This window comes from Rhinatrema bivittatum, chromosome 5 (genome assembly GCF_901001135.1).
Source record: "Rhinatrema bivittatum chromosome 5, aRhiBiv1.1, whole genome shotgun sequence".
NCBI lineage: Eukaryota > Metazoa > Chordata > Amphibia > Gymnophiona > Rhinatrematidae > Rhinatrema > Rhinatrema bivittatum.
In genome coordinates this window covers 306561750-306587557 of record NC_042619.1, presented here as the reverse complement: position 1 = coordinate 306587557, position 25808 = coordinate 306561750, and the positions used below count along the sequence as shown (strand labels likewise).

Below are 25808 nucleotides of genomic sequence, written 5' to 3'. Positions count from 1 at the left end.
AAATCCACATTGACTGTGTTCCATTAAACCATGTCTTTCTATAAGCTCTACTCATTTTGATCTTGAGAATAGTTTCCACTATTTTTCCTGGCACTGAAGTCAGGCTCACTGGTCTGACTTCACCAGATCGCCCCTGGAGCCCTTTTTAAATATTGGAGTTACATTGGCCACCCTCCAGTCTTCAGGTACAATGGATGATTTTAATGATATGTTACAAAGTTTAACTAATAGATCAGAAATTTCATTTTTGAATTCCTTCAGTACCCTAGGATGCATACCATCCGGTCCAGGTGATTTGCTACTCTTTAGTTTGTCAAACTGGCTTACTACATCTTCCAGGTTCACAGTGATTTGGTTCAGTTTGTCTGACTCATCATCCTTGTAAACCATGTCCGGAACTGGTATCTCCCCAACACCCTCATTAGTAAACACTGAAGCAAAGAATTCATTTAGTCTTTCTCAATGGCCTTATCTTCCCTAAGAGCCTCTTTAACCCCTCGGTCATCTAATGAGTTTTTGCCTCTATGGCCAACTTCATTTCAAATTCTCTCTTCACCTGTCTTATCAATGTTTTATACTTAACTTGACAATGCTTATGTTTTATCCTATTTTCTTCAGATGGATTCTTCTTCAAATTTTGGAAGGATATTTTCTTTGGCTAAAATAGCCTCTTTCACCTCACCTTTTAACCATGACTGTAATCATTTTGCCTTCCTTCCACCTTTCTTAATGCGTGGAATACATTTGGACTGCGCCTCTAGGATTGTATTTTTAAGCAATGTCCATGCCTGTTGAACACTTTTAACCTTTGCAGCGCACCTTTCATTTTATCAAAGTTTCCCTTTTGAAAATTTAGTGTTAAAGCTGTAGATTTACTTATTGTCCCCCTTCCAGTTATTAGTTTAAATTTGATCATGTTATAATCACTATTGCCAAGTGGTCCCATCACCATTACCTCTCTCACCAAATCCTGTGTTCCATTAAGAATTAAATCTAAAATAGCTCCCTCTCTTGTTGGTTCCTGAACCAATTGCTCCATGAAGCATTCATTTATTACATCCAGGAACTTTTAGCAAGTCCTGATGTTACATTTACCCAGTCAATATTGAGGTAATTGAAATCTCCCATTATTATTGCACTATCAAATTGGTTAGCTTCCATGATTTCTCTTAGCATTTCATCATCTGTCTGACCATTTTGTCCAGGTGGATGGTAGTATACTCCTATCACTATACTCTTACCCAACACACATGGGATTTCTACCCATATAGATTCTACTGAGCATTTAGTCTCCTGTTTGATCTTTATCCTGTTGGTCTCTATACCCTCCCGGACATAAAGTGCCACACCCACCAAGTCGATCCTCCCTATCATTGCGATATAATTTATACCCTGATATAGCACTGTCCCATTGGTTATCCTCCTTCCACCAAGTCTCTGTGATACCAATTATGTCAATCTCATCATTTACTGCTATACACTCTAACTCTCCCATCTTACTTCTTAGACTTCTGGCATTGGCATACAGACATTTCAAAGTGTGTTTTTTGTTTGTATTAACAACCTGCTTTTCAGTTGTTCGGTATAATTTGGAAATCATTAGCTTCGGTGATTTTTTACATATAGGCACATGGACTATGTTTGCTTTTGATGGAACCTCTCTGTTGGGATGCCCTAACTCTCCTGTTTCACTAGTATCCTTCAAGGATACATTTCTCCGAACCATGCACTGCTGAGTGACTGTCGGCTTTCCCCCTTGTTCTAGTTTAAAAACTGCTCTATCTCCTTTTTGAAATTAGTGCCAGCAGCGGAGCTCCCCACTCATAGGTATCCCAAAGTACAATACTCAGTCAGACAGGTACACACACACACCCATGTAACCCAAAGCACTTTGTACATGCACATACACACACAAGCTTCATGTTTCATCTATCTCTGTGTACAGAGCCACTTTATACATGTAGACACACACAGATGCGAACACACTAATGGCATGTGAAGTAGGTGGATTAAAAATCATCAGAACAGTAATTAGTAAGTTAAGATAGGACCAGAGTCTTCTTTTGACTTGGATTTTGGTGACGCTGATAAGGGTGCATGAATATCCTCTTCTGACTTGGAGTTTGGTTATGGTGACACAGGCCAGGGCCATGTTGTCTACTGACCCGGAATGTTTCAGGGATGTGGGAATGGTCTCCTTCTGATCTTGAGTTTAGCATTATTGATATGTCTCAGACATGGGAACGCTCTCCTTCTGGCCTGAAGTTTAGTGATATTGTCACAGGTCAGGGTTGTTGAATGGGCTCCTGTCCTGGAGTTTGGAGAAACCAACACATGTCATGACTGTAACAGGCTTTCAAGAAGGCTGGGGTAACCCATACAGAGTGACCCTGCTAAAACCCAAACGTCAGCGAGCTATGTGGGGGCCAGAAATAGCTTCCTGGTTTCAGTGGTTGGCCGGATTGTTAGAAAGTTTGATGCTAACAAATGGAGGGGGACCTGGATATAGGATTAAGTGGTGGTCTTGTAAAACTCAAAGAGGAAGATAAGGCCAAATGTGGCCTTCCAGTGGGGGTGGTGAAGACCCGTACATGAACACATTCTGGCAGGCTTGAGACTGGTTTGGAGGACAATGATAGGAAAGGGGTTAAAAGAGAAGATGGGGCAGGGGAGGAGTTGAGATTGGGAATTTCTATGCTCATCTACCCAAAGTGGAAGATCCATAACTGTCAACATTGCATGGCCCCTTGGGGTCTAGCTCAGCTGTCGTTTACAATGTCTCTTTAAGCCTTGCTTTATGTTGTCCAGGGTCTGTATCCATTGCCTCTGATCAACAGTTCAATGGATGATGGGAAAGCCACTCTGACCCCTTCAAGTACACCCTTGGGTCGAAACCTCTCTGCTCACCAGGCCTACTCTGCTGTGTCAGGTAAGATGGGAGCAAAGATCAAGCACAGGCAGACACAGAGCCATACTGAAATAGGGTCAGTAACAGGTGCTGCTCCAGAATGCCCTCCTGAATTTTATCTTTGTCAAAGTCAGGATTAGATCCAGCACATAGGAAATCAGTGACTGAGGCACAGGGAGATAAAGTGAGGAGCTCAGGGGTCACAGAGAGTAAGAAACTGAGGCACAGGAAGATAAAGTGAGGAGCTCAGGGTCACACAGAGAGTCAGTGACTGAGGCACAGGGAGGTAAAGTGAGGAGCTCAGGGTCACACAGTCAGTGACTGAGGCACAGGGAGATAAAGTGAGGAGCTCAGGGGTCACAGAGAGTAAGAAACTGAGGCACAGGAAGATAAAGTGAGGAGCTCAGGGTCACACAGAGAGTCAGTGACTGAGGCACAGGGAGGTAAAGTGAGGAGCTCAGGGTCACACAGTCAGTGACTGAGGCACAGGGTGATAAAGTGAGGAGCTCAGGGTCACACAGAGAGTCAGTGACTGAGGCACAGGGAGGTAAAGTGAGGAGCTCAGGATCACACAGAGAGTCAGTGACAGGCACAGTGAGATAAAGTGAGGAACTCAGGGTCACACAGAGTCAGTGACTGAGACACAGGGAGAGAAATTAACAAGCTCAGAAACTCAGTATGAGACCTGGGATTAGAACTAAAGTAGAGCTGGGATTAGTATTGAAACACAGGGAAATAAAGTGATATGCCCTGGGTCACACAGAAAGTCAGTGGTAGAGCTGAGCTTAGAATTCACATCCCAGCAATTCTCAAAGACCTAGGATCATCACATCTCCGGACAGTTGATTTACCGTAACTAAAACGTTTCAGATGTCAGAATACCACTAAGAAAGAGAATAAACCCCAGAATGGCCCTTATAAAGCACATGGTTTCCCCCCCCCCCCCCCCCCCCCCCACCTGTCCTGGCTGTAGATACTCCCCAGCTGGGATGTGTGTTTCCAGCGGTGCCGCCTCATTAGGCCGGACCCGATGGTGCTTCAGGAAGACAGACCGATTCACTGGAGCAGAAGAGTTCCCGTGAGGCCCCACGCATCCGCGACACAGTCAGGGGCAATGGGCATTTTAATGCCTGGAGAAAAGAATGAAAACTGATGTTGGGGCACGGTGAGGGGGGGGGGGCAGGTAACAGGTGCTGTTCACCCCCCCCCCCCCCCGTCTCACACGCCAACTGTCATGAGACCCTGGCAGATGTGGGTGTCTAGGTATGTGAATGAAGTACTTTCCTGCACCTACTGAAAAAAATGCCCTTACACTGTCATGGTATGGACTGCAGGTGTGCAAGGCAATCCAGATGTGCTGGCAGGGAAAGAAGGACAGCAGCGGCAGCAGCAGGGGAGGTTAGCTTGGCACGAGGCATTTCTAGGATACTGTGAGTGTGCTGGATCTCTGCCTGCCCCCTGCCTGCTAATTCTTGAGCCATTTTCTCCTGTCAGTCCTGCGTAAATGTGCAGAATGGAAAACGTTCTGCCCTGAATGTTAAGTTTCTCCAGGTTTGGTTTCCCTCCCCCGATTAAAGCCCTAGAATTTTTCCCCACGGTTTTGAATTGTAGCAGGAGCTGGCAGAAATACTCTTATTTCTCTCTCTCCCCAGTTTTTACCTGCCAGGAAACCGAGAGGAGAAAGTATTGTGTGTAGAAAATCTCCAATGGAGAGAGGAAGCAGGCGTCTTCCCCCCACCCCTGTGCCTGTGGAGGCAGGTCCTATATTCTTGCACCATGGCAAAGTTCAGTCTGTCATTCATTAACTTTTTGTGGGCAGCAACTGCTGGATTAAGCTTATTTATTGTACCTTATTTATTTTCACTGGTTTTCCCATTGTTTTTTGGGTTGTTTTTTTTTTGCATCCACATATCTGCAGCTTCTGGAGTTTTTTCCTGCAGTTTTTCTTCGGTCCTAATTCGCGACGGAAGGTCTTTTTTTTGGCCTTAGACTTTACAGTAGATGGGCCAGATAGATGCGACATGCTCCTGCAAAACAGAGAAACAAAGACCCTAACAGCCAATAAAGGCCTCTAGGCCCAGCCACTCTCCTTTCCCACTACAATATCACCCAGACTCTTACATGATTCCCAGCCCTTCTCTCGCTTTCCCTGCTCGCACCATTAAGGATACTCTCAGCACAACATTCACAACGAAAGGGTATCCACATCATGCAAAACTAGTGGCGCCAACTGACTCCATGTCATAAGGACCGGGCCTGGCTTTATCCGACTGCATGCAGGAACTTGTAGTTCTGAATTCTCCCATTGAGTTTACTAAGAAAATCAGCGGGATGCAGTGGTCGCAGTGGATCCTGCGTAAGTGTTTGCATGCAAGGGAGGCTGCCAAAGGCGGATTTTTGGAATAATGCCATAAAATAGGTTACTAAGTAAATCAGAACTACAAATCCCTGCATGCAATGGGGCAAATCCAGACCTGGATCGCTCTGTTCCTTGTGCTGTAGGGCTAAGTTAGTTTATAAGCTTTGGAGGTTTAACAAGTTCCATGTATCCCAATCGGGAAGCGTTCTTGGGTTTGTGAAAGACAGGGTAACAAAACCTCCATTGTTCAAGAAATAGACATTCTTCAGTTATTTTCAGTCTCTTGTTTTTAGGAGACTGACACCCATTTTGGGGGGGAGGGGAAGGAAAACATTTCCAAACTGAGGTGAATTGAATCCTTGCCGGCTCAACCACAGTTTCAGTTTTTCATTGTTAGAATATTTTCCTGAATGTGATTAATCAGGAAGTTCAGTAGGTAAAGAAAAACCCCACATCCAGTTCATTTCTTGAAGGTCAAGTTAGTTTTGCATATTTGCAGCATTATTCCGCATGGACACTGATGAGAAATTTTAGGGGGGAAAGTGGGGGACTCTGCTAGATCTGCAGCTTGCCACTGAATTTTTTTAAAAACGGAAAAGGTAGTTTGTAAAGAAAAGCGGAAAGGATGAATTGTTCTGGGTTTTATTTTTTTTCACCTTTTGCTTCAAGATAACAACGTTGCCATTAAATTCTAGAATGCAAAAAAAAAAAAATTCATGACATTTCCCACAGGAGCAAACGTGAGAACTTTCACCGGTTTTGCTTTTGCTGGGAATACTTTTGACATCAGACTCTTTCAGAAACCTACAGAACCCAGGACCAGCTTGGTGACCCACTTCCCCGGGCCGGCCTGTGGCTGGAGGATGCTACTGCAGTGGCATTTGGAGTCCTAAACTATTCCCATTCAGGGCACAACAGCAACTGGCTAGCTAAAAGTGCACATGTGCCAGTACCGGGAGGGAACCAGGCCTCTCAGCCAGCAAACTGTCCTTGCAATGGCTGGACTAGCTGGCAGGGGCATTTATTGATTTGATTTATACATTCCGCCTTTCAGGAACTTCAAAGCGGATTGCATTAAGGTCCTGTAAGTTTAAAAATGGGAGAGAGCCCACCAGGTAGCAATGAAGGAAAATTGAAGGCCCGGTTGAGGCTGTTTCCAATCGAATGGGGAAACCCAAGGAACAGGAGGAAGCTGCCGAACCAAGAAAAAAAAAAATGAACAAATCATAAAACCGCAAAAGTAATGCCATGTAAAACTGTATTTCAGGCAAATATGCAACTTAACAATGAAACCAAAAGATCCCTCATCTAATTTTGTCCTCTCCTTCCCATCTTTACAAGGAAAAGCAAGTGAGTGGAGGAGCAGCCTAGCGGTTAAGAAGACGAACTAGGGAAGCCAGGATTCAAATCCCACTGCTGCTCCTTTTGACCTTGGACAAGTCGCGTCTCTTTCTGTATTTAAAAGTATTTATTTCCTGCGCCCTCCAAAGTTTGGGGCGGGTTATAGATAAAAACATACATAATTAGTAAACGGACGTAAAAATCATATAATATAAAGGAACGAAATAAGTACTACAATATGAAACTTTAAAATAACGTAAAATAACAAAACATACGGAAATGAGTTCACTGAACTTATGGAGAAGGTTATTCGCACGGCTCTGGGAAAGCCAGTTTGAAAAGGTAGTGGTTTTTAGTGCTTTTTTGAAATCTTTGTTACTGGATAATCATCTGAGCTCAAGAGGTAAAGTAGTCCATAATGTTGGGCCTGTGGTGGAAAAAACCGCGCTCGCGTGTCGTAGCCAGCCTGGTAGATTTGGGGGGTGGAACCTGTAGGAGAAATTGATTTGTACCTCAGGTGCCAGATTCATTAAGGCTTCTCTCCCATTTTGTTTTTATGGGAAAAACCCTTTAGTGAATCAGGTCCTTAGATTGTGGGGCCACTGGGAACAGGGAAAAACCTACAGTGGTACCTGAATGTAATCCGCTTTGATGGGTCTGAAAGGCGGAATGTGAATCTAAATAAATCATAGCAGGTGACATTTTAGTTTTTAACTATTTTTAAATGTCTTTAAGTTCCTTATTCTGATTTCTTGCTTTAGGTGAAGTTTCTGCACATGCAGCCGGAAGTAGAGAGAGAGAGAAATGGGGGAAGAGAATTGGGCCTAGCGAAGTGTTGGGGATGACTTACCACAAGGAAGCCACCCCCAAATCAAAAGTTTGCCACAAACACAAAAAGCCTACTTTCATGCAACGTTGTTTTGTGATAGAAGTTAATGGGAATATTTTGGCGAAAAGGGCGAGAGTCGTCAAGATTGTCCCTTTTTCACTGCATTCAGAAAAACCTCCTTTTATTTTAAGGTGAAATTCAGTTCCACAGGCTTTTGCCAACTAAAAAAAAGAATCAAGTGAGGCCGTGAATGCAGCAAAAGCAGCTTTTGCACCTTTCACTTTGAATTTCTGCCATGGGAAAAGGTTGTTACAACTTTTGAGAATTTTATGTTAGATTCACAAAACTATTCACAAAATGAACGTTTTCCTTTTCGCAACATCCTTAAACTAAAATGATACTTGGGATGTCAAACAACATCCCACCTCCCCTTATTCCCCACCTGTCCTCCCCCTTTTTTTTTTTTACTATTTGTTGTCATATTTTAAACATTTGGTTTTCTAATCTCATCTTCATTTTATTTCTGTCATTTTTTTGTTTTTTTTTCCCCCCACTGCTTCCCCTCCCTCCTCTTCCCTGTAGCAGATACCCATTCATCCTTCAGTGTTAAACAGGAATCACCTGAGGGCTCCAGCTCTAGCCCCGCCCCTTCCTGTTTATCTAGCCCTGCCTTCTTGGACCTGCAGCCAATCAGCACGGGAGTCCCCGTAAGCGGCTCTGTCCCGTCAACGTTCAATGCCTTTTCCCATGCTGCCTCTGTTTATGGTCAGTTCACGAGCCAGGCTATTCTTCCAGGTACGGATTTGGTGTCCATTTGAGCGCTATTGCATTATGGGACTGAAAGGTGAAGCATAGCTAACAGCTTGATAAAGGGGCGCTGAGTATTTATTTTGTGTAATTGTATTTGGTGGAAGAAATCAAGATGATAGATGTGGAAACTGAAGTCTTGACATTTACCAAAAGCACAGGCACCTCCCTGGATAGTGGTCTAAGCTTTGCACACATAGCCCTGTAATTGTAACACAACCCTGCTCCGCTGGACCACTCTTTGATAGCAGAGTTTGATGTCCATGCCCGTTCAGTCTTTAGGCTCCCTCCTGAGAGTGGCCATAGGAGCAGTGTTTTTCAGTGACTGGTTGCCTCTCCAGCAGGCACCGGCCTGAGAAGACCAAGTTGTTTTATGGTCTGCCTAAGATGGAGGAAGCATTTGGTTGCTATTAATCTGGGCAAGATTTCAACCCATGAGTGACTTTTGTGTCCTTCTGGCAAGCCATTGCGTTGTCCCGTGAGCCAGGTCTTCCAGTCTTCAGTCAATATGGGGTTGATTTCTTAGTTACACATCTGTCAGGCTAAATTACCCTCTGGACTTCAATATGAGCTGGAGAAGAGCAAACAGTGAATCTAATCTAATGCAATCACAATGACATTTTCAGAAGGGGTGCAGGGTGACACATTCAAGAAAAGGGAGGCAGGAATCCAGGTGGGACAACCCAAGAGATTAAACTTGCAAATCTCTGTGTGTGTTTACTGGAAGCAGAATGTTGTAAATCCACATGAGAGCCAAAGAGCGTATCACTGATATTTTAGGTACAGGCACTGGTTCAGCCATTACCGAATCCAGCTGTTGAAGGGATCTACTAGATAATCTCTGGGTCCCTGGGATATTAATGCTCCTCTAATCCATCAGTCTTATGAACATCCTATCTGGCATTTTAGGACCCCAGGAAGTCCCCTACTGTGCTCCACTGCAACACTATTTTCTGTTTTCTGAGCAACACGAATAGAGATCTCTCAGGAATTCTGCTAAAGAGTCAGATACGTTAGATGCATTTTCCGGTGCTCAAAATGCCATAGTCCAACAAAACATGGAGGCTGAAAATGCCCGCGGCTGTAGGAAAGTCTGGATTGCAGAGGCAGACAAAGGTGGAGACTGCAATGAAATGCAGAATCCAGGAGCTGAGACTGCCTTGGTGAGGGCGAGGGGTGCAGATCAGGAAGACCTGCATCGGGCTGTCAGGGAGGTTTAGTCTTGGGTCCACTGGCCCAGTAACACCCCAGAACGCTTCAGAATTCACAGCAGTAAATATGAAACAGGACCAAAGGAAAAAAGTTCCTAGAAGTCCATGAAAATATCTTTCTACCCCCGTCCCCTGCTTTTACCCTTGCTGGGGTTACTTTCTCTACTAGAATTGGAAATAGCTCTGTCCTCAGTGGCACCAAATGATTATCACCGGCTCTCTCGTAACTGCATCTTTTGTGTGCTTGTGTTGGTTTCCCCACACATTCATGGACCCAAGGATTTTTAAGGGCTAGGTTGCCCTCATTTTGCCCATGTTTTTGGGAAGAGTGGGAGTGTAAATAGCTCAACAGTAAGCGACAAGGCCTGTTGAATAATACCCATAGGATGTCGGGCTGTAGATTGCCTGAACAGGGGCCCCGATGCACGTAGAAAGTTCTGATTGAAGAGAACAAAAAGATAAAAACTCTTTCAGAAAACCAGCGTTGCCCCTCCCCCCCATACCCCACCCAACTGCATCTCCCTTAGAGGAGACCCATTCTTCTCCCCCGCCCCCCCCCCCCCCCCCAACACTTGGCTGGTACCCATCTCCCAGCCACAATCTTAGATCAGCGAAACCTTTGAAAGCCGTAAATTAGTATAGAGTTTCACGTTGCCCTCCTTATTCAATTGTTCCTTTGTCCATTTCCTGCTTTGACTTGGAGCCAGCGATTCTAGGGGGTAAATGTTGCCGGTTCCCCGACGTATTAATCACAAGCCAGGCCTCAGCAGAGGCCCTGCTCCTCTCCCGACACTGGAGGGCGGTTTTTCCTTTTCCCGCCTACCCCAGCCCAAAAGAATTAACCTCCTCCCCGCCAGTTCCTTTTTAAAGAAGTTGTTTACGTTAACCACCTTGCTTTCTTGTGGATTAACAGCAAAGTCATCAGCAAGCGAGGACGGCGTTAGCGGCCAGCAACCCACCTTCCGTTTTTAGTTCTTGTTTTATTTTCCTCGTCTAAACGTGGGCTCATGAAGGGGCCTCCTGTCCCGCTCTTAACCCAGTGAATTTGGAGGAAACTGATTTCAAGCCGGTATTAAACTGCAAAGCACACCCACTTTCAGTCGAGACGGCTTGAAATGCAGCCGGCGAAGGTTTACTGAGGAGGCATTGGTTTATCTCATACGGATCAAGGGGGTAATGTGCAAACTGTCCGCACCGCTGCCCAGCCCAGGGGGCCCTGTGCCAGCCTTCAAAAGGAAAGTACACACATCCTTTCACTCTGAACATTGCTGAGGATAGAAAGTCCCCGCAGATATTTGCATGGTAACGTAAAGGGGCGCTGAGGGATTTTATTGATTCTAATTGCACATTGCCTAGAGATTGTTTATATTGGGTGCCATTTTGAATGTATAAATAAAGCACGTGTTGTCTGTGGGCACTTTTTGAAGGGAAAGGGAGCGCACCTAGAGGTGTCTGTGCAATCGGCGGGTATTATTTCCCTATGCATGCCAGTGGAAAGGAGTCCTCCTGATGGGGAGCCCTGCCCATACTTGTAGCTAGGCTAAGGCCATTTGCTGGCAACCCTTTTGCCCTGGTAAATGCCCTTTTGAAAACTGCCCTCCTCACCTGTTAATGAAAGCAGCAGCGGTCGAGGTGGTGTAAAACAAAGCTGGCAGGCAGGATCATGTGGCGTATTATCGGAGGCCCAGAGCCTTTCACCTGGATCATTCGTTCACAGCCAGCTCGAGCGGGGTGGTGACCAAATGTGCGCCCAACGCGGGGCCTGGTCGGTGGCTCACGTGAAGGCAACGAGCTGACTGAGGTGTTCTGGCTCCTCGTGGCATTCGTTTCCGGTCTCAGCAGAGATACCAGACCTTGGCTAGGAGTGGTGACAGCCCCTCTCTCTCTCTCCCCTCGGTGCAGACCATTGACAGCAAAGTTGAATTGCCTTAGTCAAGCAGCCCTTTGAAGCTTTCCCCATGCTCGCCATTCCCTGCCTCTTTTGTTACCGTGGGTGCGGCGCTTTCCGCTTGCTGTGCTGTGTGCGGGAGAAGACAGGCTTCGGTGTCCCTCCGCACCAGGTTTACCTGCCTACGGGCACAGGGCGTGGTTTGGGGCCCACAGCAGATTCTTAGAAAACAGACGGTCATCTCCAGATCCTCAGGTTCGTCTTCCGTTAAGGGACCTTGGTGGCAGGAGTCTCGTTGGGCCTTCGTTGAGCTGTGGCGGGCAGGAACTTGTGTCAGATGAAGGTTCTAGCACAGTTTAGGGGGGAAAAAAAGTGCCTTCTTTGTTCAGGAGAGGGCCCGGGAGACTGAACTTCTTCTTTCCCTGCTTCCCTTTCTTACTGCCCCTACTTCTTCTTACTGGAGGCTCAAACGGGAAGACGTCTAAGCTTTTGCTATGCAGCTGCGCTGTGACTGTAAACAGCACGAGATGGTTTTCTCTTCACTGACCGTCCCTTGATCTTACAACAATACTCTACTGAATGTCCAGTGACGCAGTGAAAGTTGCCGGGTAAGGAGACACCCCAGCTTCCCTTTAGGTTGCAGCTCAGTGGTTTCCAGCTCGGATCTGCGGGGGTTGCCAGCAGTTTCTTCCTTCTCCTCCTCCTTCTTTGGGCTACCAGCTCAATTGGAATCAGGGCGGGGGAGCCAGCACCAGAAGCTTTTATTTGCCACTGCCACTCTTTTATCTCTTTTTTCCCACCTTACTTAGCTGAGTCGTTGCAGTGATAGTGCGCGGAATCCAACAGGCACGAGCCCTAAATCCAGCCATCCTCACCATTGCACAAGGACTGGAACCCCCTCCCACTAGGGAGGGGGCCGTGAGCATCCCCAACTGTGCCCAGCCTGGTGAGCAGAATCCCTAATTTGCGAATCGAACCCGGGCCTTCCCCACGACAGTGCAGAGCGCTGCCACTGGGCCGCTCCCAAAGCCTTTGTTTCTGCCCATTCACTTACTGCTCAGCGAAAATGGATTAGGAAAAAGCAGGACACGCTGTCCTGTGCCAGCAGTGTGAGGAGAGGGCCATTCCCTTTTCTGATTGTGCCCGCTCCTGAGTGAGCCACCTTGGGTATTGCATTGCATCCCAGCAGCCTTTGGCTCACGAGGGGCACTGGAAAACCCATTTCATTCACACTGAAAGATTATAGCTGTCATTACCAAATAACTAACGCAATAGGATACCCGTAACCAACCAACATTCTCCAGGTCAAGCAAGGCTACGCCTTTTTTCCATGAAATGATGGCTCATACACCTCCACATTATGATAACATGTCGTTGCACGTGCAAATGTTCTTGTGTAACCAAACACCACACAATTATGGCTTGGGTTGAACCAGCAAGCTTCAACCACAAACCCTTTCAAACAGCTTTCTGTTTGTGTCTGTTTGTTTACATCTATTTATGTTTATGTTTTTCATGAGTTTTACTTAATCATAATTTTCTGTTTCTTGATGTTAAGTGTCAGTGCCTTCTGAGGATCTTGGGAGTGGATATTGTTATGTTTGTTTGCTCTGTACGGGGGTTATTATGGTTTTATTGTAACCCACTTTATGGCTTATGATGTAAAGCAAGTAATCACATTTAAATAATAAATAAATGCAACGGAATGTCGCAGTTTGGCTTTGCGGCCCTAAATATTCCAGGATCCTCATGAGACACTGACTTTACCTCAGCTCTGAACCATCATAGTAAGATTCGTTCTCAGAGGCAAGTACTAGTATTCTGCAAAATAGAAAATATTCTATTTTTATGTTTACAGTAAGCAGGTACCAATGGATATAAACCTAGATTCCCCCTAAAGTAGTTGTGGGACAACCAAACAAAACAAATTGTCCTTTCCTAAAAGATATGCTGAGAACTGAGCCCAATTTTTCAAAAGCCGAAAGACGAGTAATCCGCCCTGAGGAAGCTTTAGGCGAAACGTTAACGTTGGCGGTGATGTGTGGCACTGACCTGTTGCAGTAAAAGAAAAGATTGCAACAAGTTTCAGATAAGTGCTTTGGCGGCGATTTGTAACACAAACCTGTTGATAACAAGCAACTATGTTACAGGTTTAGAATTTGTTACCATCTAACGTCGGGCAGGTTTCAGTAGAGAATTTCTGAAACCACTACACATTTCAATTAGAAGCCAAAAGACATAAAGATTACGGGCTTACCATGCGAGCACAAGTTGCTTAACAACACAGCAGTGAATGATATCATTGCCTAGTAGCCGTGACACTGGCATTTTTTTCAAACCGGATTTTCTAAAGTCAAAAATCTTGATTCTTTTCCCGAAGGGATAGTGTAAACTTATGAAGAACATAAATCAAGACATGCATTATTTTTGGCTGTGAACGTGAGAAACACCAGTGGAAAACATTCATAGAAATGAATTGAAATTATTATACTTTTATTTTAAATTTAAATTAATACATGAGACAATAAAGACCTGTGATTGAGTTTACTGGTTTGAAAAATTAGAGGTTATACAGACCCCCTTTTTTTTTTTTTTTTTTTTTTTTTTTACCAGTTCTGAGGTCTTTGTCTCAGTATAAAAATTGATAAAAATATTGATAATAAAAAATTTTGTATAAAAATTTACATGAATTATGAATAAAGTACCATTTTAACAGTGTTTAAAATTAAAGCAACTTTTGATCGTTTCAGACAGTTAGTTATGTACGCATGATACTGGTTTGTACAGTAACCAGGTGTTATGTTTCTGTCTTATCAGAATAATTGATGGAGACATTTAAAGAGATGATGGACTTAGAGTTTTAGTCCAGAAAGGCAACATGGAAGTTCTTAGTGTTCAGTACCATGGACAGAGCTAGTAAGATGTGCACAGGCTGATATTTAAAAGATCGAGGTTCCTAACAAGGAATTAAGGGACAATTTTCAAAAGGTTTAGGCTCCTAACCTTTGGAGTTAGGCCCCTAAATTGGCCCTTTTTAAAATTTGCTAGGACTGAGTGCCTAAATTTGTGCTTCTAGTTTCACTAGGCTGCTAAATCTAGGAACCTAAAACGTGGGTGGCTACAGAGGGCAGAGTTAGGGCAGGGAAACAAGTGCTTAGTACTGATTTTCAGAACTAGGCACCTAATGTAGGAGCCAAAATCTAGGAAAATAAATAGCAGGCCTAAATTTAGGTACAGAAGTTTTAGGTTCCGCAATGTAGGTGAATTTTCAGCTGAAAACTTAGCAACGCAGCTTGTTTTGAATATCGGCCTCTAAGTGCCTAGACCTACTTCAGTGAAAATGTCCTTTCACAGAGCCCATAAATTTAGGCACCCATTTTTATGAGACTCCTAAAACATGGGTGTGGTCGGGTTGAGGGAAGTAAGTTAGGACAAAAGAGCTGATTTCCAGCACTCGGTGGCTAACTTAAGGACCTGATTCGTCAAGGCGTTTTCCCATAGACACAGAATGGAAGAAATGCCTTAGTGAATTAGGCCCTTAGGTCACTAAATGTAGATAAATAAATAGCAGTCCTGTTTTAGGGGCCTCAGTTAGGAGCCTGTTTTCAGCCACCTCTAAATCCCTAAGTTACATGCCGAAGATACGCATCTTACTTAGGAGCCTTAATGTAGGCGCACAACCTTTTTTCAATATTGGTCTCAGAGTAGAGCTGCACATGCAGAGGGAGCCTTTTCTATGAAGTAACTTAAAACTGTAGAAATACCTGGTTAGTACTCTTCAAAATGAATTTGTACTTGTTTTGCTCCTGAATGTAAGGCAGAAAAAGCATGTCATCATAATTTTGGAAGGAATTTTAAATAAATAAATAACCCACAGAGAGGTCAATTTTCAACATGATTCATGCAGGTAAAAAAAACAGAAAACATTTTACCCTTGTTAATTGGCCATCTAAAAATAGCCCACCCTCCCTGCAGCTGAAAATACACACATCACTCAGCCACGTGCCTATTTTTATGCACAATGAGAGGGGTTGCTCCTAGGGGCATGTATAGGTCAGAGAAGTGCAGAGATTGCATTCTCAAACCTTCCCAAAATTCCACCCACACAAAAAGCAGGTGCAACCAACCACACGTGCCATATATCCGCAGCGTGCTGACATGCAAAGCCTGCAGGTGAGAGGCACACACGGGCTTTGTCCCAGTGCAGGCACTTTGAAAATTGCCTGCAAAGCTAAAGGTACAGTTAAGACCAGGCTTATTTTAGCCAGGTCTATTTATGGGATTATTGACTCTATAAAACACTGTATTTTTCTTGCCTTCAAATTCATTGCATTAAGTCAGCATTCATTGTCATTTGTTTTTATCCAAATAACTTCCTCCTGTTCCTTTCAACTAAATCAGAATCTGTCTGCCCCAGTTGGGGATGTGACACAAAGAGCCTTCATTCACAGTCATCCTGGCTTTCCACTTTTATCCCACCTCTCCCTCCCATCTAGCCCAGCCATCGTAGTGATTGGTCCTCTGGCTGAGACACACAGATCACATTTCCCTCTGGTACTCAGCACAAATGCATTCTTCAGCCAGCCAGTAGGTGGTGCTCTTGAGGGATGACTGGGTCTCCCTCCCGGGTTCTGTGTCTTCAGCCAAATTATTACAGTTTTATGCAACTAGCCTATGCATGTATGCAGCTGTAGCCAGACACTGTCTTTCTAGAATCATTCTGACAAGCCATTCTGCCAAAAGATTTCCCAAATCAAATTTCTGTACAAACTTGCAGCAGTTTGACAAAAAGTCTGCATATAATTGGACCGCCCCCCTGTATATAGCTGAGGAAGTGGGAACCCTTCTGCTCCTCTCCCGCAACACATACACTTCCTCCCCACAACCTAGGTCAGCCTCTGACCTTGCAAGGGTTAGTCAATTATGAATTTCAGATCAGGAAATTGCCTGGACTCGGCCCACTGAGCAGTGATGCATTGGGGATCTATTTCCATTCCTGTCACTGGAGCTCAGTCTGCGATGGCCATGTGAAAGGAGCGATACTGTAACAGGAAGATTAAAAAAAATGGGTCCAAAATGTTTGTTTCTCTCCATTCCACCTCCCTCAGGGGAAGAATAGTGATGCAGCAGTTCATAGGAGCTTGTCTTTTTCTGATAGCATTGCTACCGCAACTGTATGCATATTGCTATCCGCTTATGCTGTCCAGAATGGTGAAAGTGTGCCTGAAAAAAAGGACAAGAAACTCTGATGCAAATTCACTTGGTGCCAGTGAATTGCAGAGTCCTAGCAGCCAGATCCATGCTGACGAAAACTGGATTCTCTCCGGGCCCTGATACATTTTACAGGGCAATTTTGAACAGCCTGCGCTATTTGCAATGCGCGTGGTTGCTTTTAGCCCACATACTTTGCAGCCAAGCTGGTGGTCACAAAGTCTGCCCTCTAAAAGCAGCCCACACCTGCTGTTTGTCTGGGTAGCTGAGCCGGGGGGTGGGGGAGGCGGGAGATGCAAAATAGCACACGCGCAATTGAAAGCTGTGCGCGCTGTTTTATTCCTCCAAACTAATGGTCATGCAAGGTCTCTTTTTAACCTGCTTTAAAGCACGTGCACTGTAGAAGTCCATGCATGCTTTTAACTGGATAGAGCAGGGCACTTTACCTGGGTAAAAAGTCTGTTTCCCCATTCAAATGGCTTTGAAAATTGCCCTCTATTAATAGTCCAGTAAATGCTGCTGCACGAGAGCTTCTGAGGCTGTGCAATTCCATTTCTTCCCATACGAACAACGAGAAGGGCCCAGTGTGGTCTCCCGAGCTCACGCGCATTAAGTGAAGTGGGAGTTCGCTCCTCTCATGACCCTGCTTCATTTCCTCGATGGATCAAACACCAAAAAAAAATAAAATAAATAAATTACCAGTAAAGGGTTTTCTCCCCATCCAGCAATGTCTTCTGCCATGCTGGCACTGGCAACCCCATTTGCAGTCTGTGGGCACTGGAAAGCAGTCAGAAAATGCCCATTAGCTGGATAGTTGTATTTTTTTAATTTGACAAGAGCAAACCTGACATGGAAAATTAAAAGGGAAGATATTATTTAAGCAGCATCTCTCTCTCTGTTCCAGTCAGTAATTTCAGAGTGGAGAATGTCAGCGTGTAGGATGCCAGATAGGTGTAGAGGTTACAGTGATGGATTCCTGAGGAACCTTTTCCGAGTGGAATCATGATCTCCTGACCCAGATATGTGTGAATTGCCTTTTTTTACATCTGGACCTCCTTCTCTGTTGACGTCTTAAAATTCTGTCTTCTGTTTAGGCCGTGACATGGTAGGCTCCACTCTTCCGGGGTACCCCCCTCATATCCCGACCAGTGGCCAAGGCAACTACACCTCTTCTGCCATAGCCGGCATGGTGGCAGGTAAGTAAAGCGATGGGAGCCAGCTTTCCTGGCAAGATGCGGCGGAAGAGCAGTGAGTCAGGTGGAAAGGGAATCCTTCCACTACTGGTTACTGAGCAGTGAGGGGTAGAGCCTGCCGGCCCCGCCGCTGAAAGCTCGGCTCGCTGACGGGGTGGGGGTGGGGGGAGGGATTCGCCAGCTGCTGGGAGCCCCGCGCCATCCCCTGCCCTTTCCCTTCCGCCAGGTTTCTGACGTTGCCTCGGCGGGACCCTGAGCCTCCTCGCCGCCTCTCAAAGGGGGAGCTGCTCCTTCGGTTGGAGTGGGAAGGCTGCGGCTTCACAAGCCCAGATGCCTGGTGAATGGAATAGGTTGTGGGGGGAAATTAGGGCGCAGTAGAATGCAGCCACAACTTACTTTCCAGTTGAGATTAAAACCCTTCATTCGAATTCTGACCCTAAAAGACTCTTTTGCTGGGTGGGTATTGGGTTGCCAAAGCCCAGCGTATTCTACCCACCAGGCGTCTGAGGATTTGAGCCTGCAATCTTCCAACTTTAAAGCAAAGACACTGTTAGCAAGTTTGGTTGGTGAGTAAGGCGTGTGGTTGGTGAGTTACCACACAGCGTGTTCTGGCAGGGTGCAGCAATTAATATACAACACAATAGTGCTTATTGGGGCCTTCCAAGCAGAAACAATGATGCTATCAACAAGGAGCTTTTTCTTTAAATCCGGGCAAGAGTTGTGTTTTAAAGTTGACCCATTACAGTTGCTGAGGCTTGGACTGCAGGGGGCCTCCCTAAAAGGAGACCTGACAAAGAGGAGAAACTGGGCCCTAACTCATCACAGTGCTACAGTCATTCTTAATTGGTTTATTTTGCATGGACTTCCACAGTTGGATGGGAGGAGTTGTGCTCTGGTAGATGAGGATCATAAGGCCCATCCAGTCTGTCCAGTTTTCTGCTTATTATCGGCCTCATTTTCAGAAGTCTGCGCATGTAAATTTCGGGGGGTTATGCGCGTGGCCGGGCCCTGCGCGCGCTGTGCGCGTTTTCCAAAGGACCCGTCCACGCGCATAACTCCTGATACGCGCTGAAATGCCGGGCCTAAAGAAAGGGACGGGGTGGGGGCGGGGCGGGACAGCGCCATTAGCCACTGTCCCAGGGAAGTTGCTTCTGCTCCGAAGGAGCAGTAAGGTCAAAAACAAAATAAACTGGGGATAGGTAGGATTAGTTTAGGGGTCGAGGAGGAGAGGGAAAGAGGGAGGAAGGATAGGATTAGGGGTAGGGAAGTTTCCTCCCAGTTTCCTCCTTTATTGGAGCGGACCGGGTGGGAACTGGGGAAGCCCTACTCACGTTGCTGCGTGTAATTTACAAAATCACATTCCCCCCCACACGCACGGAGGAGGCCACCCACCTGCACATGCATGCACGGATATTAAAATATGATGTATGTGTGCACGGGAATCCTGTTTTATAAATGTGCTTGCCAACGTGTGCATGTTATAAAATCAGCGTGCCCATGTGCGCCGCGCGCTCCTTTTAAAATCAGCACTTTAGGTAGTACAGACCTCAGCTGATCTTTGGCTTTTTCTTTGCTTTTTCGCAGTTAGGGATCCTCTGTGCTTATTCCAGGCTTTCTTGAATTCCCAGTTCTGATTTTCTAATGATCCTTAGTCTACTCCCTTTAAGCCTAATATCCTTTCCACTGAAGCGCATATATCTATATCCTTAAGATATTTGAATATTTGTCACATCTTCCCTCCTTTAGATATTTAGGGCTTTAGCTGCAGATTCTGTACCATTTTGGTAGCCCTTCCCTAGCCTGGGTATATGCTATTTTTGGAGGTGCATCCTCTGGAACTGGACACAATCAAGGCTGGATTTCCCATTAGGCGCAACAGGTATGATCAAAGGGTGCTTCTTTGTCCAAAGGCCACTGCTGTTGAGCCAACTGTGCAACTGAGCTTTGTGTCAGAGGCAGGACTGCTTGGATGAAGCAGGTACCTTTTGGTCATGGCCAAGGGGAGGCAAGCCAGGGCACTTCTTTGGAGGGGAACTCCCTGCTTCCCTGCACAGCGTGCCACTTGGCTAAGACTGAGAAACAGGGCTCCAGAAGATGAGATCTATTCTGGATTTTCCTAAGTGATATTGAAAAGGGCTTAATAGTAAAAGCTCTGACTCTTTGTAGTGGTCTTTTCTTTCTATGTTGCCTTTGGAACAGCTGGGTCAAGGACAACTTAGAAATATCACATCTCTTACAAAAAAAGAACAATCTAAATATCCTGTCCCTATTGGGATGGAGCATAAAGTCTACTATTATGGGGAAAATGTCTTCCTCCCCAGTTCTATCCAGGATGCCAATTAAATCCAATGAATCAAAGGAAAGCTGAGGAGCCTGGGAAGGATCATCAGCTTCATCTTTTGTCTTCTTAAATGGTGGAAAATAATATGCCCTGAAGAATACTGGAGGGAAGGAATTCTCTTGGATTTTTAAGACGTCAAAAAAAAATAAATCTTTTCAACATATCCAGAAGAGAAAGTGTTGCCATTCTAGGAAAATGTCTAAAATGTAATGTGCGATGTCTCACAATATTCACCAGGTACTCCACTTTATGTAAACTAATATTATCAATCACTAAATGGGCTTCATTCTCAGAATTTTTCTCAGTCTTAAGTCTTCAAAATATCTAAACACTTCTTAAAAACCTCGGTCTCCAAATTCCCAACCTTAAGAGAAAAATCTTGAAAGTGACCAAAGGTTGCAGGTTCTGATCCAAAAGTGATTTCTCAAGACTTGCAATAGCTTTCCAGATGCCTTCCAGATTAAAACTAGAGACTTTACTAGCTTTGGCCACAAAGAGGATATTTGCTGTTGCTGCACCAAGGGAGAGTTTTTATCTGGCTGAGAACTGGCTGAGAACTTTCTTCCAGCCAAGAAGTCCTCCAAACCCAAAGACGCTGCCTCAGCTCCTTGCCCATTGCTCCAGCTTCTCTGGGACTGCTCACCCTTGCCAGGACCCAACCAATGATGTCATCCATCTGTACTGAACCCACAGACCCCCCCCAGATGTATCTTCCGAGACAGGCAGGAGAGGAGGAATCCACTGTTCTGAGCTCAGAGACGCATCGAGCTCTGGAGACTTCTGCCAGCAAACCTTCCCCAGCACACTTCTCCGAGGATAATCTGACTCCAGAATCAGAAATACCAGCCCCTGCACAGATAACATGAGAGTCCGTTGGGCCTGATACCGAAGAAGACCCAGATGCTGCAGGGAACTCCCTGGTCTTCCCCTTATGTTTCTCCATGAATGATAAGGAAAAAGCTCCACTGACTAGATAAGATTCTTGCAAGCTCAGCTAAGCAGTATCCATCTTAGATCCTCCATTGACAAATTTCTTAAAGACAGGCTTCTCCTACATTTGGAATGGCAAGTAACTGCAAATCAGTCAAATGGAGCAAACGGGATGGCATATGACAAGAAAGCAAGTCAGATATGCTGGACCTTCACCTAGCACCACTCTATAGTGTTTTAAACATTCCCCCTCTACACAGTAGGCAGCCAATGAAGACCTTGCAACAATGGTGATTTTTAGAGGGACACCCAAACAAGCAGTTGGGAAGCTCAGCATACAATGAATTATAATAATCTATCATGGTGAGGACAAAGGCTTCAGTACTAGCTTGAATATCCATCTGATCTGATTTTATAAGTGTTTCCTGAAGAAGCAAAAACGTTCGCTGGCAGCAGCATATTCCATAATTTCATGTCTCTCTCAGTGGAAAGAGCAAGCATACACCTCCCCTTTTGTTCCGCTTGTTTTTCTTGATGTGTACGGATGCCCTGCCCCTCCCGGTCAAGACCTTCTGATATGTTTGTATGGGGTAGTCACAGACCCTCAACCCAGTCAGTCTCTGCTTCCCAAGGAGGTTAGCTTCAGATGTGACGGCCCCTCCTCGCAAGGCGGGAAAGGGCCAATGTGAAGGACTCGTGAAGAATTGTAGGCGACCATTAATCCCTGAAGGCCTAACATCAGCGTCACTCTGAGCCGTGCCCTGCACGTCCCCTGCAACTTTTCCCAAGTTGGTACACAGCAGAGGCTCATTGCTTATTAACCCAGCAGTTCCTAGCGAGGGGTTAATCTTTGCTGGATGTTGCTGCTTGACCTTCTCTGACCTCCACTGTGGCAGCATCAGGTACATGTAAATGAGACAAAAGGACTTGCCTTGCTTGGGAGAGCGGCTCTGGAACATGCTGAGTTGGGCTTTTGCTGCGTTACCGTGGAGATGCGGTTAATGCAGCGTTGAAAATACAAAATTCTTTCTCCACACCCCGGTTCCCCCCTCCCTTCACCCTTTCTACCTCTTCTGAAGCGTGTAATGAGATTGGCCAAGATAAAAAAAAAAAAAAAAAAGATTCAGTTATTTTTTTTAACAGTATGTACAAGAGGGACACTCAATCAAATTCCATTTTCCAATCTACTTTCATTACCCTCTTTGGACTTAAGAGAGAGAGAGCAAAAAAAAAATTCCTCCTACATCTGTTTATTGTTAATTATACACCATTAGGCTATCAAAAGTCAATCAGAACCAAGAATGAATAGTGCTTACTCATTGCTAAACCCTAGTCCGTCATCAAGGAGTGACTTATAACATTTCTTAGTGGACGACGGCCTTTGGAATAGTCAAGCATTATTTATTTATTTATTTTATTTATTTATTTATAGACTTTTCTTTGCCGACCTTCGTGAGGCACATCATACCGGCTTACATTGAACTGAAAGGAGGAAAATACAATGAACAGAATAACATGTCATAGTTAAAAGCATTATAAATTATGTTTTCCCCTTTTATTAAAAGGAAGACACAGCCTTTGTGTACTGTGTTGTCTTTCTAAAGTACGCACAGCAAGTGGTACCCACTCTGTCGTTGCAGGCTGTGAAGCCTCCTAGTGAACCGATGTGAGAATTATCCAAAGAGGCTGAAGCACGTGATCGTTAGAGGCCATACAGACCTGGCCTTCGAATGTGACTAATAGATATAGCATCGTCTTTGCATAATTCTTATGGTGGCCCTGTAAAAGGTATCGCAGCCTATATTGTACAAAAACATCACAATTCTTTAAGCTGCTTCTTGCAGTAATTCCCCAGAGATCCTGGTGTTAGGATAAAGAAAGCTTGGTGGGAAGGGACAGTAGAGTATAATATTGGAAAGGATAGTTGTAGGAAACTTGGCATCTGAATATTTTGGCCACTAGCATCTTGTGGACACTGACAAATCTTACACCAACCAAGCCTGAGCAGGCCTCAGAAGAAATATTAAAGTGTGCCAGCATGTCACAAGCCAGAAGGCATCCTCTGATAAGCACCTTCTATGACTGCGACTGTACTAACCCTGATAGGGCTAAGCTGACCCCCTCGAGCTAACGATAAAACTTATTGGCTGTTTAACCCCCTGTACACCTGGGATCACCTTCCCAGCCTCGGGGAGCCTGGGAGTCACTATCCCAAGGCGGAGGATCAAGTTTCTGGGGCCGTGATAACCTGCAGGGCCAGTACCAGGCTGAGAACACTCCACATAAACAAACCACTCTCCAGACTCAAATTGTGCGCCGGATAGTAAATAGTTTTCTGCAGAATCTTCAGAGTCAAACATAATGACAGCTCAAGTAGAGGCAAAAATTAAACAGAATCACAGTTCCAGAAAATCTCTACCTCTTCTTATAACTTAATTTCCTTAAATAACAGTTTCCTCTTACAGCAACACGATGTCTCTAGATAACTTTGTTTCTTTTCTTTCCTCCTTCTTTTTAACAACCCAGTCTGGTCCTCTCTTTCTTCTCATCAGTTAGCCAGATGGTTACTCACAAGAATGTCCTGCTCAGCTCAAGGAAAAATCCTTTCGGTGCGGCATCAGGATCCTCCGAGCCCCAGAGCAAGTTCCCTCTGGCCCTGTTTGTCTTCCTATAAGTTCCTGCCCCCAGTTAAGCACAGGCTTTGTCTTTTAAACTTGCAGGCTGTATTGCAACCCTCTGCTTTTTCTCTTCAGGCCTCTGAAGAGTTTTAGGAGAAAAATCTCTGGCCCCCCCCCCCCCCCCCCACTCCTGCTACTCCTATCTGCTACCCTGAGAGAGGATCACGGCTCCAACCTGTCTCTTCCCCTTGCAATCTGGAGCATCGCAGACTCAGTAGAGTCTGGGTTTTTATCCCTTCTCCTCCATGACCGAGCCCCTAAGGGGGATGTACCCCCTTTGTCTGTCAAGAAGGGCAGGTAATACCCTCTGACCAACAGATGACCTAGAGCCCTGGAACATTCTTACACTGGCTCCAGGATAACCTCTTGCCATCTGCACATCCTGTGCACTTCTAGCAGATATTACACGCTGTTTGAGGCTCTGCAGATTTCCCATATGGGGAAAACCTCTATTTTACCATGAAATCTGTTAGCAATGTTAACTTCTAAACACTCTTGGGGCAAAGGGGCCAGAGCTTTGTGGCCATTACTTTATGAACTGATTGGCTATGTGACTGTTGCTGATTTGCCCTCATGGTAAACAGACTTGTTTGGCTATGTAAAGGTCATGTGAGGAGCACATGAGGTGCCAGCAAGGCTTGTCCAATACCAGTAATGGTGCCCCAACCTGGGCCAACAATAAAGAATACACCCAATGACCCCTGGCCAGGAGAGGCTAAGGAAGCAGCGCACCCAGAGTTGCACCAATGAGAAGAGTGATATCCGGAACTGTTGCCTAAAATTCAGTATCAAAGAATGGACTTTTAAATGAACAGCCAGTTTTCAGAGTCCAGCGCCACAGACCAGAGAGAGCTGCACTCACGAGAGATGACAACAGCTCCATTCCCCAAACCATAGAGGCATTCCTGAAAGAACTTACTTGTGGCCAAGGTGTAAGGCAGGGCTTCCCAATCCTTGGGTCGGGACCCCAAATGGGGCCCCAAAATCTTCAGCTGGGGTCACAAGTGCCTCATATGGCAGTGCTCTACAGGCACCATCAGCAGCATTAGTAGTATATGGGGCCTGTGAGCCAGCACGTGCTCACAGGCCCTGCAGCAGACCTGCCATTACATGTTTCTGGCAACAGGAAGCCCTGCATGAGGGATCAGGATAGGGTGAGAGAGGGGGATGATAGAGGAGCAGTTGGGGGTAATAAGAAGGGCTTGGAAGTGAGAAGGGATCGCCTGGGGAAATGTGAGAAGGGATGGAGGATATGAGAGGAGGTGATGGTTGTAAGAGGGTATCAGTCAGAGGAGTGGAGGTTGAAAGGGAGGGGAGTTGGCTGGAAAGGCGGAGGTTACGAGGCCCTCTGGAAGTGGTGGAAGTTGGGAGAGGATAGACTGGAGTTCGGGGAGAGTGAGAGATAGAGGATCAGTTGAAGTGCGGGGGAAAACGGAGTGATTGTTGGAGGGGAGACCACACTCCTGCTCATTTATTTAGGTCAGTGTTTCCCCACCCTCTCCACACCTAACCAGTCTGATTTTTCAGGATTGTCACAATGAATAGGCATTAGATATACTTCATACCCTGGGTCTCCAATCCAGGCAGATCTAAATAGCTCATGCATATTCATTGTGGCTATCCTGAAAACCTGACTAGTTAGGTGTGCCTGCAGAAGAGGGTTGGACAACACTAGTTCAGGTCATCCTCTGGGGTCATGTAAATTTTCAAGTGCTAATATGGAGTCACATTGGCTAAAGGTTCAGGAAGCTCTGGTGTAAGGACACCAACTGAAGGTAAAAAAATACAGTCATTGGGTGCAATTAGCACATAGGAAATAGTGCACACCTATGTTGCTGGGCTACACTGCTTTATGCTACGTGTAATAGCCAAATAAGTGAATTAATGTTTGAATATTGTTACTGTTGTCAGCTGCAGCATTTGTAGGGTGCACATTTCTCATTTAGCCCTTGGATAAACAAACCCATTTCTCTTAGGGGCTGGTTTAGGTAAGGGTATAGTTACCAACTAGAGATGGCCCCCCCTAATGGAAAAACAGGGAATGGCTGGGGTTAGCAAGCGAATCACAGATTACCTTACACTCAGGTTGGTCTCAATGTCACAGAAGACCTC

General features: G+C 45.4%; 1 protein-coding gene across 12 annotated transcripts in view; it reads left to right on the top strand.

Moving 5' to 3' along the window:
- PAX8 (paired box 8) overlaps positions 1-25808 on the top strand; it is a 103893-nt gene that overhangs the window by 66957 nt on the left and 11128 nt on the right. For 5 of the 12 annotated variants that reach the window (XM_029604255.1, XM_029604250.1, XM_029604249.1 and 2 more), the window contains 3 exons: positions 2809-2929; positions 8020-8232; positions 17649-17750. In XM_029604255.1, coding sequence (XP_029460115.1) covers positions 2809-2929; positions 8020-8232; positions 17649-17750 — 436 coding nt within the window. The remainder of the gene's footprint in view (positions 1-2808; positions 2930-8019; positions 8233-17648; positions 17751-25808) is intronic. The other 7 variants (XM_029604254.1, XM_029604253.1, XM_029604252.1 and 4 more) reach the window with 2 other exon arrangements.